General features: G+C 41.1%; 1 protein-coding gene across 1 annotated transcript in view; it reads left to right on the forward strand.

The window, feature by feature from the left end:
• LOC130089879 (antigen WC1.1-like) overlaps positions 1-20,824 on the forward strand; it is a 48,102-nt gene that overhangs the window by 14,825 nt on the left and 12,453 nt on the right. Inside the window, exon 11 of the mRNA XM_056257445.1 lies at positions 20,032-20,160. Coding sequence (XP_056113420.1) covers positions 20,032-20,160 — 129 coding nt within the window. The remainder of the gene's footprint in view (positions 1-20,031; positions 20,161-20,824) is intronic.

Below are 20,824 nucleotides of genomic sequence, written 5' to 3' on the forward strand. Positions count from 1 at the left end.
ACTACAACTCAGCAAACTCCGAAACCAACCAAACGAAAGAAGACATCATCTACTGACACCAGCGTTTTACAAACTAACGTTACAGAAATTGAGGTCAGTGTACTCGCATCCATTAACAACAAACTGGATTTACTGGTTACGGTACGACGAAATAAAAGAACTTCGATCAAGCCTGGAATTTGCACACACATATTGAGAAGCTAGAACAGTCGAATAAATCTCTGCAAATTAATGTTGAATCACTCAACAAACAGATGGATACAGTCATAAAAGAAAACAAATTAATGAAAGAAACCATTCTGGACATTCAAACGAGAAGCATGCGCGATAACCTGATATTTTCTGGCATCACTGAAAACTCCCCCGACGATCCCGATCTGATCAGAGACTTCATGAAGACTCAACTCAAACTTCAACCGGACACTGTAAATGAAATAACCTTCCACAGAGTTCACCGTCTCGGAACACGTTCAAATAAATCACCTCGACCGATCATGATCGTGATGCATCGCTAAACTGGAACATTACAAACACAAAGAACTCATAAAAAGCAAAGGCAAAGAACTGAAAGGAACCAACTACGGATTAAATGACCAATTTCCACGCGAAATAAACAATCGGCGCAAAATTCTCTACCATGAAAAAACACAGACAAAACAATAAACGTGCAAATATAATTGTGGACAAACTTTTTATCGATGGACAGCTCTACAATGACTCCAAAATTACTCCATGGCTCTTTTAATACAGTAGCTATAACATCGAACAATTTGTGACTGCCATATTATATATTGATGATGCATCACCCTCTCTCTGTTCTTTAAACCGATACGTGGATCTTAATCCACCGATCCTTATGCTTTTGTTTATTCTGTCTCACTATGTCACTCTGTACTTGTTTATATGTATACTCTACATGTGTATAGCCTACAGTCTCTTTCCTTTTTTGTTTTTATAACTATTATCATCATTTTCCCTTTAGACATTTAATCAACAATCATGCAAACACTTAAAATAGTATCATGGAATGTGCGTGGCTTCCGGACCCAGGCAAAAAGGACTAAAATAATTAACCATCTGATGAAATTAGGGGCCGAATTAAACCGCCCCTGTATATATGTATATATGTATGTACATGTATCTATTTGTATGTATGCAGGGCTCGAATTTCGGCGCGGGATTGCGGGTATTGCGCATAATTCTAATCATTCCCGCAGGTCTCCCATTTATAATGCGGGAAATTCCCGCAATCGTAATCCACACAGATAATCAAATCAAATAATTATTTTAACAACTATCTTCCAGACGCTATTTCACAAACAGCGTGAGTGTTCAGCGGTGCCGCGCGCGTCTTCTATCTCTTCTCTCATAATGTGTTGTGCGTTGGTTGTGCAAGGCAGGCATCAAGCGCTTCGGCGATAATACACACTCGCGTTTTGGAGTCAGGACCATATAAGACTGTAAGGTCGGGACATGACGGAATATTCACTTGCACAATCGGGCCAGCAGTGCATCGTGACTGAAGTCTTTTTAAGTCTTACCAGTTTAAACATTCAAGCGATTTTAAACTAATCAGTGCTCGCGCGCTCTCTGAGAGATTATTTTCTATGCGCACATTCATAGAAAATCCGCCTCAAAAACAGCTGGCCAGTAACTATTTTTCGCGGATTATATTGCTTTAACACGCAAAATTGTCAATTTCGGTATTTGTGAGTAGGCTATACTCTAAACATAGTCGTTTTGTCTTTAATAGGCCTAAGCATAAAACGCATGCCAGTATAATGAAAACAGGATCCGTGCACTAGCTCTTAAAGTGACGGCAGCCGTATATATCTGTCATTAATTTTGTTGTCAAAACAACAAAAGATAGCTTTAAGTTAAAGGAATCAGGATTAATAGCCTATGTATTTAATTTATTCAGGACTAAAATACTACCCAGTGCTATTTTCCATTTGATTACTTTATTCAGTTTCTGTATATGAATACCCATTGAAAAACCCATTGTTAGACCCATTGAAAAACTTTTCTCTTTAATTATCTTTATTTGTATCTTTATTCTATTGTATTTATTTGTGCTACTTTTTTCAATTTAATTTAACAATTTAAATCAAGCTTCCTTGTGATGTGTAAATTCTTAACAACAATATTACCCCATTGTAAAAATGCAATGAGCGCAAACATTTAGGCAAGATAAATGTAATAATTTTGTTTGGAAAAAATGCCCCACTTTTCTCCCCCTCAAACTAAAAAAAAAATCCCCCCCATGAGAATCATCTAAGGGGGGATTTCCCCCCCATTTTCCAAAACGAAATTCAGGCCCTGGTATGTGTGTGTATGTATATTTGTATATATGTGTAGATGTATGCATGCGTGTGTATATGTATGTGTCTGTGTATGTATGTATGCATGTATATGTTCGATAAGTTGTACTTTTATTTTATTTCTGCATACTATTGCTATTTTTATTTTTATTAAAGATGGTGGTAGTAGGGATGATGATATTGACATTATTATTATTATTATTATAATTATAGAATGATTAGTCTTCCCTTCCTCTCTCTTTCTATATAAATGACAATTCAGAAAATATTACGTATAAATATGTATAAAATTTTGTTCAAACATAAATGGTCTGGGTCGGGCGTCTGTTCTAGGTGCTGGTGGTGGGTACAACTGGCATATCCTGTTGGCATAATCATTACAGACTTAGTGATTGGACTGACTGGCCCCTCCCTTTCACTGCCTCTGGCCAGATCCCTCCATCATGTTAAAGAATTATATTGATTTGATACCTGGGTTGGATGTGGTGTCTCTGGCTGGGGAGCTAACCAGTGCACACCTTGCTCAAAGCCATAAAAAAGAAGAAAAAAAAAAGGGGGGCCAAGAGCACCATAACATTTGGTTATGTCAGGTCACAAACAAACTAAGGGAGCTTGGTTTGGAGGTGCCTGTTATGGTGCCCCGGCGCCCTTTTTAGAGAAAACCTCAATGGAGCCTTAAAACATAACTACGGGGGTTGGGTGTCGCTGGCGGCGGTGAGGGGGAATCGGATTATTGAATAGAGGAGAGGTGTCGGTGTTTGTGTGGGGAGGGGGGTGGGGATGTCTGTTGGTTGTGCTCACTGGCAGCTGTGGATCAGCCCCCTGACCTAGAGTCAGGGCCGTCCATAAGGGGGGATAAAGGGGAACGTTTTCTGGGGCCCAGCCGCTAGGGGGGGGGGCCCAGCCGCTAGGGGGGGGGGGGCCCATGCAATTCAGCAATAATTATGTTAATCCTAAATATAAGCAAAGGTTACCATATTTTATTTTTAACCAAAATAGCACCATTTATTGTTGAAAGTGAGAAAAAAATGCATTTCATTTAATGTTGCTTGAGTAAAATGTAGCCTGTGTCATAATGAAACACCCCTCTCCTGAAAATGGTCTGAGTAGGCTATTTTTGTTGTACGTAAGTCAAAACGCCAGTGCTTCGCGCCAGTTCGCGGTCAGTTCGCGGTCAGCAGTGCAAGTGAGCAATAATAACCAAGTGAGTGACACACGATGGAGTGCGCGAATTGACACGGTAAGACCATAGACAGTAAAAGAAAAAGTAAGACCTATTGCTCACCATCTCCCCAGTGTGATTGAAGCAATCGATTGCCTAAAATCGTCCTGTAAATTATCTAATGAGGCCTTATCAGATGCGCGAGGACTGAGAGAATATTTCATGTCATTTACAGCAGTTGTCATGTGCACTGTCCGGCTAAAACTACTACAACATATCGAAGATAGGATGGAATTTGCTTCTGCAGAGTGGCAGCCTTATGGTGTGTTCACACCGAACGTGAATAGAGCGTCAAATACGCGTTTATCGCGTCTAGTTAGACGCTTGAACATTCGCTCGAGTTCAAATTTTTCAACTTGCGCGGAAGACGTTCGCGGCAAACGCGTCGCCCAATTCGCGTCATTCGCAACGCCCGGCGCGAATGATGCGTCTATTCGAGTCTTGTATGTAGCCTAATCTACTCGCGCAAATAATTAAATATGCGTTCGGTGTGAACACACCATTAGATATTGGACAGACAGGTCGCGGGAATGGGGTTGTATGGAAGTAAAATAATCCCAAATGTTTTTGAAACAAAAAGCCTGTTGAATTGTACTACTTGAAAAAAATATGCATTGCATTAACCCTGCTTGTATTTTAATGCATTGTATTTTTAGGGCTTGCATTTTTATAGGCTGAAATTTAGCATGGTTGAATATTTAAGCTGTGAATATTTCAAATCAAATCATTTCAAACACATTTTCATTAGTAAAATTGAATTAATCCATATTCACCTTTCATATTTCATATCCCAAATATTCAAACTAATTAAAAATACAACCTATAATATTCAACAGGCGGTTTTCAGTCCATTTTATTTCGCTTTGCAAATTCGCTTCCACAAATTCAGTGGTTCAAATTCGACAGTAAATTCAACATTGACATCCAGGAGCTGCAGGAAAAGTAGTAGATTAACGAGCATAATCTCCATCTGCTGTTAGTCGACCTCACCAGCAGGGGGTGCAAGCGCGTGTTGTTGACGAAGACCAGAGCAACAGTTAGTGCAAGCCATTCATTCATAAAAACTTATTTACAAAAATGTAAGTGTATTTGTGATTATTATGACGTCTGTTTTATGTGAAATTCAGTGTGTTCACGATTACTTTTCCTGTGTAGCCTACATGCATCTTTCTCTACCATGAACGATAATGTTATTCCCCCGATGCGGATGTACAGATCCAGTGTTACATTTGACATATTTCTCTTGGTTGTTTAGTTGCCTTAACCTTATATTGCAGCGATGTGCTGCATGCAGTACTAGGGTTTGGTTTCCCTCAATATGTCAGGATTCCCCTGCTGGACATATAAAACGCTTAAGCTTAATGGACATAAAAGACCAAACTCGCAGGCTAGCAGATGGACTCAGAATATGAATTTAACGCGCAAAGTTTAATGCTGAGCTTTTCCCAGTGATATACTGGCATAAATTTGGTTTGACATTGGGCATTCGCACATTTAGGGACTGTCTCTAAAGTTACATACGAAATTGGTATACACGTTTCTAACTTAAATACCATTTGAAAAGAACGACTTACAGTCATAAAACCAACTGTAAAGTGTTCATGTAGGTGTCAGGCTCAGGCATAATGCGCAATTTATTCAAATAGATTGAAGTTTGCTATTGAAGTTAGAAACGTTTAGGCCTATAGGACTTGTTACTTTAGAGACAGTCCCTAAATGTGCGAATGTCAACCCAATTTTACATTTAGTCTTTAAGCTGGCACTTTTATCCAAAGCGACTAGTTAAACTAACAATATAGAACAACAACATGAAAGTGCTACTTCCCAGTTTAATCTAATGCAGTACATGTACAATACATACTTTCCAATTAAGGTGCGAGTTTGGTCTTTTATATCACTGTAGTCCATTAAGCTACGTTAAGCGCTTTGTCCTGACGGAATTCGGGGAATCTTTGAGTATGATGATGTATTGAGGGAAACAGATTATAATCCCGTTCACTGTAGAAAAGGCTGATAACATAAGGCTACACAGGGAAAGTAACAATGAATGAAACATAAAAACAGCTTTTGTGCCTTTATCATCTTTTCCGCATATATACTGACCCAGATAATCGTCACAAAAAACATAATGCATGCTGAGTTTTTATGAATGAATGGCTTGCGCTAACTGTTGCTCTGGTCTTCGTCAACAACACGCGCTTGCACCCCCTGCTGGTGAGGTCGACTAACAGCAGATGGAGATTATGCTCGGTAATCTACTGCTTTTCCTGCAGCTCCTGGATGTCAACGTTGAATTTACTGTCGAATTTGAACCACTGAATTTGTGGAAGCGAATTTGCAAAGCGAAATAAAATGGACCGAAAACCGCCTGTTGAATATTATAGGTTGTATTTTTAATCAGTTTGAATATTTGGGAAATGAAATATGAAAGGTGAATATGGATTATTGAAATTTTACTAATGAAAATGTGTTTGAAATGTTTTGATTTGAAATATTCACAGCTTAAATGTTCAACCATGCTAAATTTCAGCCTATAAAAATACAAACCCTAAAAATACAATGCATTAAAATACAAGCAGGGTTAATGCAATGCATATTATTTTCAAGTAGTACAATTCAACAGGCTTTTTGTTTCAAAAACATTTGGGATTATTTTACTTCCATAGGGTTGTTTCATGACAATTTTCTTCTTTTTTTTTTTCATTGGTTGTTGCGTTAAATCATACCCAGATACAATAGTGCTATTTTCTGATTGGCTATTGTGTAGCTCGACGAACAACACAGGGGAGACGCGCTTGATTCCTGCCGGGTCCAAAGTGACAGCGGCGCGGCCAGAGACATTTTGGGCGCTGCGGCATATTAAATATATTATAAATCGTTTTTCCGCGTGAGAAATACAATGTGTGGCGGGAGTGCGTGACAAAAGACCGAAATGAGTGACTGTCATGCTCAATGCGTGACACTTGAGAGCCCTGTGTGTGTGTGTGTGTAAATAGACCCCATCACTGAGTAAGTCTAAACGTACGGTATGTGTTAATGTAGGAGAGAGAGAGAGCACACGCATGATATGAGTAGCCTATTGCAGATTTGGGGAGGGCCCATTCACTGGACCTTTTCAGGGGCCCAGTCATTTCTGTGGGCGGGCCTGCCTAGAGTTTAGAGCAGGTACGGTGACATTTTTTTGACTGACCTAAATGTATTGTTATTAGTACTATTGTTACTATTATTATAGATTTCTAGAGCTAATGCTCCTATTATTGTCATGAATTATCATTATAAAGATTATCATTGATACTATCACCACTAATATTAATATATTGCTGTTGTTGTTGTGATTGTTGGGATAATTAATACTTCACTAAAACTATACTGATACTACCGGACTGTCCCTATCCATACTTGCATCACAGAAAGGATCTCATGTCCCTACATAGACCACTTTATCGATGACTGTACTGGGCTGTTTTGTATTTCGTTGTTTTTGTTTTGTTTTTGTGCTTTTTCTCTCTTATGTATTGTATATGTGTCTCACTACCTTGTATGTATTACTCCTTTGTTAATTTGCAATAAAAAAATAAAAATAAAAAAAAATAAAAAAATTAAATTAAATCCAGTAAATGAGTGAAGTGTGGAGAGCGCCTTTACTCGTGTTTGCTCGGACCAGACCCGCGGTCACTGAAGAATAAATGTTCATCTTGCGGTCAGATTTAGAACAGGAAGTTTCTTTGGTGACACAAACGCAGCGCATCCTCGATGATAGCAACAACACACCACAAAAAACTATCAGTTCAGTTTCAGTTCAGTTTCAGTTTATTGTCCCCTAAGGGAAACTTGTCTTGCAGCCAGGTAAACATACAGGTAACACAACAGGTAAACACCACATATACACATACAATTAAACAACACAAACTACTAATTAAAAACGTATACACTACTACTCATCTAGGTTAAAGAATTGTGCAAATTTAGCAACCTAATTGCACTTGGTATAAAAGAGTTCTTTGTCCTATTGGACTTAAAACAAGGGACTCTAAATCTCCGACCTGAGGGGAGGACCTCAAAAGAACAATGAAGGGGGTGATTTACACAGTCCAATATGGCATCTGCTTTCCTCATAACCTGCCTCTCATAAATATTTGTCAAGGAAACCTGTGGACAGCCTATTAACTTACCAGCCACCTTCACAATATGGCTGAGGTTATTTTTCTCCTTCAGGCTGATGCCCCCATACCAGGCAATAAAAGCAAAAGTAAGGACAGATTCAATAAAAGATTTATAAAATAAAGACATGATAACCTTATCAACATTAAAAGAGTTAAGCTTCCTTAGGAAGTACAATCGTTGTTGTCCCTTTTTGCAGATCATCTCTGTGTTTATGTCAAATTTGAGTTTACTGTCTATCACAGTACCCAGATATTTATACTGCTCTACCACCTCTATGCTGATTCCTTTTATATAGGTGGGTAGAGGAGAACCAAGTTGTTTTCTCCTAAAATCTATGAGCATATCCTTGGTTTTAGAGGTGTTAAGCTGGAGAAAAGACCTGTCGCACCAACTGACAAACTCTTCAACCACTGGCCCATGCTGAGATTCATGTTTCTGCAGTAAACTGACAATAACTGTATCATCAGCATATTTCAGGATGTGTCTATTGCTATAATGGCTCCTACAATCGTTAGTGTAGAGAATGTATAGTAGAGGTGAAAGTACACAACCCTGCGGAGAGCCAGTGGAAGAGACACGCCTTTCAGAGAGACAACCATTCACCTTAACTCGCGGTGTTCTATTTGTTAAAAAATCCATAATCCAGCTCACAAGATTACTCTCAATATTAAATTCTGATAATAATTTACTGACTAAAACATGTGGCTGGATAGTGTTAAAAGCAGAAGAAAAATCCAAAAACAAGAGCCTGGCATGTGTACCAGGACCCTCTAAATGACTATAAAGGAGATTTAAAAGTGTAATCTGGGCATCCTCTACCCCTCTGCTAGCCCTATATGCAAATTGCCCGGGGTCCAGGGCCCCACCCACCCTGAACAGCAGAAGCCGCTTTACAATCCTTTCAAATGACTTCATGACAAGTGAAGTCAATGCCACTGGTCTGAAGTCATTTAATGTGCCTGCAGAGTTGCACTTTGCCACTGGAACAATGATAGACTCCTTCCAAGCCATTGGGACCCTTCCCTGTTTCCAGGACATCTCAAAAATGTCAGCAAACACCCCACAGAGTTGCTCTGAACAACACTTCAATAATCTCCCCGTAATTCCATCTGGTCCTGGACTCTTATTTACCTTAATTCTCTTAAATACAGACCTAACCTCCTCCTTTGTAATTGAGAAAGGTATAGATTCTACCTGAGCCTGTTCCTCAGTTATTTTCTGTAGTTTGTCCGAGAAGTCATGAATATCAAAACGTGAAAAAAAGGTGTTCAGCGCTTCAGCTAACTCGCTATCATTTTTATACATTGGCAATTGGACTGGTTTATTATGTGTTTTTTGCAAGCCTATCATTGTTTTCACACCATCCCATGCTACCTTCAAGTTGTTACTGCCCAGTCTTTCCTCTATCTTATTTTTATATTGCAATTTAGCCTTCTTGGTTTCTGCTCTGACCTCCTTAGTTGCCTCCCTAATTTCACGCTCATCCCCCTTATGAAAAGCCCTATGTTTTTTCATTAACAGTTGTTTCAGTGAGCTAGTGACCCATGGCTTATTATTTGCATACACTTTGACATGCTTTTTGGGAATAATAGAATCCACACAGAAAGAAATATAACAACATACAGCATCAACAAGCTCATCAATATCCGAAACAGAGTTAATGAAGACAGACCAATCGGTGCAATCAAAACAACCTTGTAATTTCAGAACAGACTCATCCTCCCAGATCTCAATCTCTCTAGTTTTAACTTCCCCCCTTTTAAGCATAGGTCTGTACACCGGGGTGAGATTGATAGTACAGTGATCTGAGGATCCTATGGGAGCCAGAGGGGAGGCCTTATAAGCCTCCTTAATTGAACCATAGCACTTGTCCAAAGTCTTATTTTTCCTAGTTGGAAATGTGACGTATTGATAAAAGTTGAGGGTTTTACTCAGTTTGCAGTTATTAAAATCCCCCATAAGCAGACACGGGGCATCCGGGGAAAGAGATTGAAGTCTTTGAGTCACTTTGCGAATGATATCGGCAGCAGTTTGTGTGTTTGCTTTGGGGTGAATATATATTACAGTCACAAATATCTGGGGAAATTCTCTCGGGAGATAGAACGGGCGAACGGAGATGGAAAGCAGTTCGATGTCAGGAGTGCATATCTTTTCCCTGACGGTGATGTTGCTGCACCACCGCTGGTTTATGTATACACACACACACCACCACCCTGAGATTTCCCTGTGACTTCTGCGTCTCTATCCAACCTAATTGGCGCCCCAAAGCCGCTGATCGATAAATCCGTGTCGGTGTCTTTAGACGACAGCCACGTCTCACTGAAGGCCATAATACAGGCGTTCCTGTATTCCTGTAAATAGTTCGAGTTTGCTTGCAGCTCATCAATCTTGTTTCTGAGCGACTGAGCATTTGCGAGTATTATTGAAGGGAGCGGAATACGGCGTATTTTTTGTCGTTTTAACCGAAGTCGGACGCCACCTCTCCTTCCTCGCTTCCTCTCTTTGCGAGAGTATTTGCGATCATTTCCAGGAGACCTACGCCTAGAGATCTCAGCTAGAATGTCTTCAGATACAAGCGGGTCCAAATATATATTTCCCATACACGGATTGTCCCATCGCATCAAACTTTCTCGAGAATATGTCCTTACCGGCTCACGTTGCTGGCTGCGTTCGCCTTGGACATAGTAAACACATAAAGTCCATAAGATGACAGCGTAGTATATCTCCATGGCGACTGCTTGAATGAACAATAGTATCTAGTCCATTTTCATCAAACAGCGAATCAAAACAGGGAAACTTAAAGCACTTCTGACAAACAAAACGCAGTCAAACAAACACACCTGCTGCTTGTCGCTACAGCTAGAGTAGCGCCATCTGTTTCGCCAACTATTTCTGTTTACGTTTGAAACATTCTTATGCTGACATATAGGCCTATGACTATTACATGGAACAAAAATAGGCTATTGTTAAAGAACAGCTGGTGGTGTTGGTCATAAATCAATGGCACCAGAATGTGTTGGTTATCTCGTTTCACACAAAACGTTCACTACCCTTTTTTTATTATTGTTTTGCTATGCTGTTGTAAACATTCAACGGATGTTTTTGACTACGCTGCTTTTTTTCAGTGTAGCCTAGCCTATTCAGTAGGTATAGAGCTTTAAGACGCGTCAAGCTTAAAAACATTTTAAGATGCCGTGAAAAACCTACATCTAGAGTTTTTTTTCTTTTTGAAACTAATTTGATGTAGCCTAGGCCTACGTAAAATGTTTCCATTTCTATTTCTTCTAGAATTAACCATCATCATGTAGCCCATGCTAAACTATTATGAGATTTAAATGATTGTCAGTGAAAACCCTAATATTAAAATCCCGCTATTTATACAGAATGTAGGCCTAGATACTACTGTCACTCTGCTATTGAGCCATTCCACCGAATGGGTGACATTTTTGTCCCCAGGACATTATGAAAATGCATGAAAATAACTCTAAAATACAATTTATTATTAAGCAAAGTGTCCCGCATGTAGGAGCCATGTAATGGGAAAGTCATGTGACCAAACTATAATGGGAGTGTCATTAATTAAGTGGGGTTAAAACACCTGTTGTGTGTGTGTGTTCATATGGAAGAATGGGGGTGAGTGCTGGAGCACATATTTTGTTGACCGTGCAACGTGCAAACGTGAAACCTGTACAAAATAAAACAACATGCAAGCTTCATGGATAAACGCGTCACAGAAGTCATTCCTCCACTCAGCTCCTTAGCGGTTTTTGGTTTGTTTTTTATGTGCCGCTACAAGTTAGTCAACAAAATTGTTTGTTTGAGAACGTGAACGCGTCGACTTTGAATTCAAGGAAGGCCCTCGCGCTTTTACTGGACGGAAAGGATTGGAAGCGCAGCGCTGACTGACGGAGAATCGCCCTGCTCTCGCTTGTTTTAATGAGGATTATTGCACATTGAACTTTTAAAGGTCCCATTCTTCGTGATTCCATTTTTCAAACTTTAGTTAGTGTGTAATGTAGCTGTTAGAGCATAAATAATACCTGTAAAATTATAAAGCTCCAAGTTCAATGCCTAGCGAGATATTTTATTTAACAGAAGTCCACTTTCAAAGCCTACAGCGAACGGCCGGTTTGGACTACATCCCTCTACTTCCGTTTTTAATGACGTAACTAAAACAGTTTTTTGAATAATCTCCGCCCACGGGAATACACAAAAAAGGGGGCGTTGTCTTGTTGCGCTCCACGGAGAAGAGGAAGAGTTTCGTTTGTAGAGTGTGTTTGTCGCCATGTCGTCGAGACACTGTTATTTTCATGCCGGAGTCAATTCACCTGTGTCTGGCCTTCCCAGGGACGCTGTGCTTAGAGATCAATGGTTACAATTTATGTTTAACTCGGTTCCCGAAAATGTGCGCATGCATCTCCACGTTATGGTAAGAGGCGTGACCTTTCCGGGCAACGTGCGCTAAGCTGCTGTCGAATCACAACACAGGAACCGCTGGCCCAATCAGAACTCGTGACGTGTTTCTGAAGGAGGGACTTCATAGAGCAAGGAAGTCATCAGCCCGTTTTTTGGACAGTGAAAACAGCGGTATACAGATAAGTAAATTGTGTGAAAAATACTGTGTTTTTTTACACGCGAAACATGACCACATGTTATATTGCATACTGTAAACACAATCAAAGCTTCAAAAAACATGAAGAACGGGACCTTTAACGCAACAGGACAGTCCGTGGATATGCTTGCTGCTAACAACAATCATCGAACAATTGGACGTTCAAAGCAATAGGACCGACGTCTTTGGATATGTTTGCTGCTGTTGAACTGGTAGGACATTGGATTGTTACGTCTTTGCTTGTGTTCGCGGATGATTTGAAATGGTCTGGCTGTTTGCGGTTTGTTTACGATTGATGCAGCGCTGTTGGTGCGTTTGAAGAATCGTTGTTTAGATTGTTGGGCTTTTGCGAATCTATTGGAGTTGTGAGACATATCTGATGATATGCGTTGTTTTGGATTGTGTTCGCTTGTTTTGGGAAGCGTCTAAACGTACCGTATTCAGACGCGCTGAGGTGTGCGTGCCTCAATCATGAGTGAGATTGAAACGGGTGCGGATGTTAAACCTGAACAGGACACATGTAAAAGAAAAGTTCAACTCACAGCAAAGGCTTTGGCTTATAAACTTGAGCAACTTCAGAAGGAACGAAAAAGAAATGTAAATGTGATTAAAAGTTCAATGCCAGCCATCAAAGAACTCATGCTGAAAAATGAGAACGTTCCAGCTGTACAGTCTGGTGCAAACTGGTGCAAACTTTCAAAGAGACAGTCAAGCTTCATGATTCAGTGATCCCATTATTGCCTGCTGACGAGCAAATCAAACAAAATGAGTGGTTCTCAAACATTTATAAACACTGTGATGCATTTATAAAAGAGACAAAGCAATGGATAAATGGAATTGAGAAGTCAAGTGACGATAACCATCAACAGTTGGCAACAGTTGAATGCCCTTCGAATGATTGAAAAAAACAGAATATGTCTCAAATTTCCATGCATAATCAAGATGATATAAAGCCAAGTGACAGTATTTCTAACGTTGGAAGTAAAGGATCAAGTCAAGGATCAAGTCAACACAATTCTGCCACAGGACGTTCAACTACATCAACAACCACTTCGGCCCGCATTAAGGCAGAGGCTGATATTGCAGCTTTGTTGGTACGCCAAAATTTAATGAAGGAAAAACATGCAATTGAAGAAAAGAAACAGAACTTAAGGAAACAGAAAGAGGATTTTGAGTTGCGAATGGAGATTGCTGCAACTATTGCAAAAGTGAAAGTGCTTAAAGGTTCTAGTGTGCATCGTGTTAAAAGTGATGTGACTCATCGGTCCGATGGAATGAATTCCTATTTTGATAAAGGACAACAGGCAACACAGGCACTTAATGCTGATGCAAATTCATTTACTCCTACAGCTGAGACGCAACAAATTGTTTCTTCTAAGGATGGTGGCAATGTAGGTGCCAAGGCAAACAAGGGGAACGTTTCTCAGACAATTTATTCCCAGAACATCTCAAAGTTAAGTAAAACAATTCCGAGTGGTTATGTGAATGCCGGTCCAGGAAATACTGATCAAGTTCTCCATATTATGGATAAACAAAATGAAATTACATCTTTACTGATTCAACAACAGTGTTTGTCATCTTTGCCTAAAAGGGAAATTCAAGTGTTTGATGGAAACCCTCTGCAATATCATGCCTTCATGAAATCCTTTGAAAGTGGTGTGGAGCGTAAAACTGAAAGCCCTAGCGATCGCTTATACTTTCTTGAACAGTATACCAGGGGTCATCCAAAAGAGATTATAAAAAGTTGCCAGCATATGCCTGCTGACCGTGGGTATTTAAGGGCCAAAGGTTTACTACAAGAGCATTTTGGTGACCAGTATATAATTGCATCTACCTATATGGAAAAGGCTCTTTTATGGGCAAATATCAAAAGTGAAGATGTCAGAGCTTTACAGGATTACAGTCTGTTCCTAAGAAGCTGTTGTAACTCCATGGAAGATATTCAGTATTTTCACGAGTTGGATACGCCCTCTAATATGTTGACTGTAGTGAAGAAATTACCATACAAATTGAGGGAAAAATGGAGATCTGAGGTCTGTGAATTGCAGGAAGCTGTCAATCAAAGAGCTACCTTCAGCGACATTGTTAACTTTGTTGAAAGACAAGTAAAAATAATGACTGATCCAGTTTTCGGAGACATACAGGATGGTCCAGCATTAACAGGAAGTAAATTGTTGAACAAAGGCAAGTCTCAGTCTTATCTTAAATCTAAAAGAAGCAGTTTTGCTACTACCGTTACAGCAATGGAAAATAAATCAGAAATTGGAACCAGCAAAAGAGATATCGTTTCATCCAGCAACAAGAGTTGTTTGTTTTGTAGACGTGGACATGCTCTGGATATGTGCCCTCTATTGGAAAAGAGGAGTCATGGTGAGAAGATTACGTTCTTAAAAGAGAATGGTGTTTGTTTTGGCTGTATGTGCACAGGGCACATCAGTAGAGATTGTAGAAATCGCCTTTCATGTAAAGTGTGTAATCTTAGGCACCCAAGTATACTTCACATCTACCCAAGAGAAAAGGAGATCGATTCAAAACCCATCAGGAGACAAATGGACACTGTAATGGGCAGTGTTCCGGAATCTGTTGAGTCCAGTGGATTTATTGGGGCTGGTGAATTTGAATGTAAACTTTCCATAGTTCCTGTACAAGTGAAATCTAAAAAAGGAAATAAGACTGCGATTACTTATGCTTTTCTGGATCAAGGTAGCACTGCAGTATTTTGTACACCTGCACTGATGAACAGACTTGGTCTTTCAGGTAAAAAAACTAATATTCTCTTGCGTACTATGGGACAGGAGAAAGTCACAACTACCCATGTTGTTTCTGGATTAGAGGTGGCTGGTTTGAACAAAGATGACTTTTGGGAGTTGCCTGACACCTATACACAAAATACCATGCCTGTGCATAGTGGAAACATCCCAAGACAAAAGGATCTAAAGAGATGGCCACATCTGAAACATGTGACTCTACCTGAAATTGACTCTGAGGTTGAATTGCTTATAGGAATCAACGCCCCAAGGGTTATGGAGCCAATTCAAGTGATCTGCAGTGTCAATAATGGACCATATGCAATTAAGACCAGGTTGGGATGGACCGTAAATGGTCCACTAAGAGGAGATGGTGGTGACCAGTCTGCCTTTGAGTATCCTGATGTTACAGTTAACAGGATTTCAATTTCAAACTTGGGAGAGCTTTGGCAACAACAATTCAAGGTTGATTTTCCTGAGTGTAACAAAAACGAACAAGTTGGGTTTTCAAGAGAAGATCACAAGTTCATTAAGATGGTAAAAAACTCATTAAAGCTTGTAGATGGTCATTATTCAATTGGCTTACCTTTGAGGAAGAAACATGTTTGTATCCCAGACAACAGGACAATTGCGGACCAGCGTGCTCTGAACCTAAAGAAAAGGTTGAAAAAGGATGTTTCGTTTCATTCTGAATATTCTGTTTTCATGAAAGACCTTATTTCTAAAGGTTACGCAGAGAGAGTGCCAACGGAGGACGTAGCGACGGGAAGGTATGGTACATACCCCATCACGGTGTCCATCACCCACGAAAAGGAAAGCTCCGGGTTGTATTTGACTGTGCTGCTACATTTCGAGGGATGTCTTTGAATACCCAACTGTTACAGGGTCCAGATCTCACCAGTTCATTGATTGGAGTGATATCCAGATTCAGGAAGGAAAGAGTTGTGATCACAGCAGATATTGAAGCCATGTTTCATCAGGTGAGGGTGCCTAAAGACGATGCAGATATGCTGAGATTTCTTTGGTGGCCTGATGGTGACCTTACTCAAAACCTGGTTGAGCATCGTATGGTTGTGCATCTCTTTGGAGCTACTTCATCACCCAGTTGTGCAAATTTTGCCCTCAGAAGGTGTGCTGAAGACAACAAAGACTTCAGCAAGGAAGTAATTGAAGCAATCTTGCATTGTTTTTATGTGGATGACTGTCTGTTGTCAGTAAATTCAGATGAGAAGGCTGTTTCTCTGTATCACGACCTTGTTGCTATTTGTGGGAAAGGAGGTTTTTCATTGACAAAATGGATAAGTAACAATCGAGATGTTCTGGCAAAAATTCCAGAGGAATTAAGAGCAAACAATGTGAAGGATTTGGATTTGGACCAAGATTTACTTCCAGTGGAAAGAGTGCTGGGAGTACAATGGTGCATACAATCTGATGCCTTCAAGTTTAAGATTGTGTTGCAGCAAAGACCTCTGACCAAAAGAGGGATCCTGGCTACCATGAGTTCTGTCTATGATCCTTTAGGAATCTTGTCTCCTGTGATTTTATATGCAAAAAAGATCTTGCAAGATTTGTGCAGGAAGAAACTAGGCTGGGATGAAATTATTCCTGCTTCAAATGCTCAGGAGTGGATCAAGTGGTTGGACGGATTGCGTGAATTGGAAAACTTCAAAATCGATAGATGTTTCAAACCAACGGGTTTCGGAGAAGTGAGCACAGCACAATTACACCACTTTTCCGACGCAAGTGAAGATGGTTATGGAGTAGTTTCGTATCTGCTTTTGCATAATGTTGACTCACAAGCGCACGTCGCCTTTGTAATGGGGAAAGCTAGAGTAGCTCCTTTGAAGCCGGTGTCTATCCCTCGAATGGAACTTACTGCTGCAACACTGGCAAGTCGAATGGATTCAGTGTGGAGATTGGAATTGTGCATGGACTTTCAAGACTCTGTCTTCTGGACTGACAGTACTTCTGTACTTAAATATATCAAAAACGAAGTCTCTAGGTACAAAACATTTGTCGCCAACAGAGTTTCCGAAATCCTAAAGGTGTCTCGATCATCACAATGGCGGTATGTGAACACTGCAATTAATCCAGCAGATATAGCTTCTAGAGGGTTGAGAGTGGAATCATTCCTGAAGAACAAGAATTGGGTGCTTGGACCTCAGTTTCTTCTTTCGCCTGAACAGGAGTGGCCAGTTAATCTTATTGACCTGGGGGAATGTTCACTAGATGATCCAGAGATAAAATCAAGTGTCACAGTCAATGCTGTACAAATAGAAGAGAATATGGATGTTACAACATACTTCATCCAGTATTTCTCCTCTTGGACCCTTTTGAAGCAGTCAGTGGCTTGGATCCTCAGATTTAAGCAATTACTCCTCAATCTAAGCCAGAAGAGGAAATTACTGGGTATGTCTTTAATACAATCTTGCATAGACGAAAACCAACAAACACAACATTTGAAAGAGGAAATGGAGAAAATCAAGGCACAATGTGCCAAAAGTGAGCTTTCCGTGGTAGAGCTAAAGAAAGCTGAATTAGAGGTAATTCGTTACTGCCAAAGAAAAAGATACTCTGATGAAATCTCAAGCTTGCAAAAGGGAGAAAATGTGAAAAAGAACGGTCACATTTATAAGCTCAATCCCATCCTTGAAGAAGGTGTTTTAAGAGTCGGTGGACGTTTGAGTAGGGCTGTTATGCCTGAAGAGACAAAACATCCTGTTATACTTGCTAAGGATTTTCACATCTCAGACCTCATTCTTAAACATATACATCAAGAGGTGGGTCATGGTGGTCGAAACTATATGCTATCAAGGTTGCATCAGAGGTACTGGATACCTGGCGCCAGTGGAGCCATAAGGAAGATATTGTCCAAGTGTGTGATCTGCAAGCGTTTGCAAGCAGCTCCAGGGCATCAACAGATGGCAAACCTACCTCTGAATAGAGTTTCTCCAGATAAACCTCCATTTACATACGTCGGAGTCGACTGTTTTGGACCCTTCGAAATTAAGAGCAGGAGAAGTATTGTGAAGAGATACGGAGTTATCTTCACATGTCTAGCCATTCGTGCTATTCATATTGAAGTGGTACAATCATTGGATACTGATTCCTTTATTAATGCACTACGACGATTTATCGCACGACGTGGACAGGTCTTGGAAATGCAATCTGACAATGGTACAAATTTTCATGAAGCGGAACGCGAGTTAAGGCAAGCTATTGAATGCTGGAACCAATCTCAGATCAACAACATGCTTCTGCAGAAGGGAATAAAGTGGATTTTTAATCCCCCCACTGGTTCACATCACGGAGGCATATGGAAAAGAATGATCAGGTCTGTAAGAAAAGTACTTAATGCCACCTTAAGAACACAAAACCTTGACGAAGAAGGTCTTCATACAGTTCTATGTGAAGCTGAAGCAATTATTAATGGACGTCCCATTACTAAGGAATCTACTGACACAAATGATTTGGAAGCACTGACACCCAATCATTTGCTGCTGTTAAAAACTACCCCATCATTGCCACCAGGGGTCTTTCAAAAGGAGGATATATATGCTCGTCGTCGATGGAAACAGGTGCAATATATATCAGACCTGTTCTGGAAACGATGGACAAAGGAGTACTTGCCTCAACTGCAAGAGCGGCAAAAATGGTCAGCTCCATCTCGCAACTTCGTTCCAGGTGATATTGTGCTTTTGGTTGATGATTCAGCACCACGTAATTCATGGATAACTGGAAAAGTGATTCAGACATTCCCAGATAATCAAGGCTTTGTTCGTCAAGTGAGACTTAAAACCTGTCATGTGGATGGAGGAACGAACCCATGCGCAGACAGCAAATAACTCAAAAGGGGTTTAATGATGACAAAACAGAAAACAAAACCCACGATGGGGCAAAACAGGACTGGAGGTAGACTAAGACACGATGACAAACGAAGACTCTGACTTGACGGGAAACAAACTCACAATTCTCAATAAACAGGTTTCAGACAAAATACTCACAGAGAATAACTCACAATGTTTGACAATGTACCGACACAGGACAGCAAACACAAGGGGATTATATAGGGAGACACTAAAGACAAAGACAGGTGAAGCTGACTAGACAAGGACAGGTGAAACTGACTAGACAATAATGACGAGACGAGGATAACAAGGGGGCGGGGTAACATAACGAGACAACACAAGCACATGGCTCAAAACACAAGACCATGTGCTTGCACACAAAACATGGGTCTGTCATGATCCTGCCTCAAGACTAGAGAAATGAAATGACAAGAGGGCAGAATCATGACAGAACCCCCACCTTAAGGAGCGGCTACCAGACGCTCCAAAAGAGGACATCAAACACGAGACATGACAGACTGGGAAACAGACACAAACCAATAAAACATGACAAATAAAAGCAACGGCATACAAGAATATACAATAATGGGGTTGGGATGCATCAATAAAAATAACAAACAAGGGAGGGGGGGCGGGGGAACAAGAAAGTTCATAGGTGGTAGACCAGGGAGGGTGGGAGTGCTGGAGGTCTTGGGTTTACGGTTCGAGGGTTTAGGACGAGGAATCCGGGCAGGTTTGGATCGGGACACATGAGGAGTCTTGGAGGAAACAGTCCGGGGTTGATCGGGGACAGGAGGAACAGTGGACGACGGAGAGGGAATCACGACAGGGGAAGCTGAGGGTGGCGAGACAAGACTTCTGACTGGGGAAACAGCGGGAAAAGGAACAGGACACATAACAGGGGACGTAGCAGACGGCTGTGGAGCGGGAACCGAACTCACAGAATCAGACTCGGCACACATAAAAACTGACTCGGATGAAGCGCTCAAATCTGACTCGGAAGGCTCTGTGACTGCAGCGGGCTCTGTGACTGCAGCGGGCTCTGTGACTGCAGCGGGCTCTGTGACTGCAGCGGGCGAAAAACGGGAGGCTCCCCTCTTCCTCCTCTTTCTCCTAGGTCGAGAAGCTGAGACGGGTTGGGGAAGCTCAGCGGAAACCACCGCAGGTACAGCAGACTCTGCGGAGGAGGACTCTGACGCCGACTCCCACGACAGCCGTCTACCTCGTTTTCCACGAAGACTAACGGGTGTGGATGAGACCTCAGGAGAAGTGGAGTGGGCCTGCTCCCCTTGAGAAACGACAGCCAGGACCCGATCCTCCGGAATCAAGGGCAGCTTGGCTGGCGGCGACAACACGGAGGGACCCTGCGGCTCCTTTCGACTCAGACAGTCCACCATGTCCCGGAACGGGCGGTGAACCAGCCTCTCTCGTTCAGCCAGAGGTGGGGAAACCTTGAGGCCAGCGATGAAGTAGCGATTTAGGAGGATGTCAGGTAAGAAAAACCTCCTTTTTTCTGCAACTTGAGCGTACTCCTTCAACAGCAGATCACCCTGAGGGGGAATTGGGAGCTTGCCCCCCCTCGAGTCGGACATGGTCTTGAGCCACCAATCTTCAAGAGGATCCAACTGCTGATCTCCAGGGGAAGAGAAACAGTCTGCTGAGTTCTGCGTTGGTCGGTACATTCTGTTATGTGGATGGAGGAACGAACCCATGCGCAGACAGCAAATAACTCAAAAAGGGTTTAATGATGACAAAACAGAAAACAAAACCCACGATGGGGCAAAACAGGACTGGAGGTAGACTAAGACACGATGACAAACGAAGACTGACTTAACAGGAAACAAACTCACAATTCTCAATAAACAGGTTTCAGACAAAATACTCACAGAGAATAACTCACAATGTTTGAC

Source organism: Rhinichthys klamathensis, unplaced genomic scaffold (genome assembly GCF_029890125.1).
Source record: "Rhinichthys klamathensis goyatoka isolate OS25496 unplaced genomic scaffold, OSU_Roscu_1.1 h1tg000139l_1, whole genome shotgun sequence".
Lineage (NCBI taxonomy): Eukaryota > Metazoa > Chordata > Actinopteri > Cypriniformes > Leuciscidae > Rhinichthys > Rhinichthys klamathensis.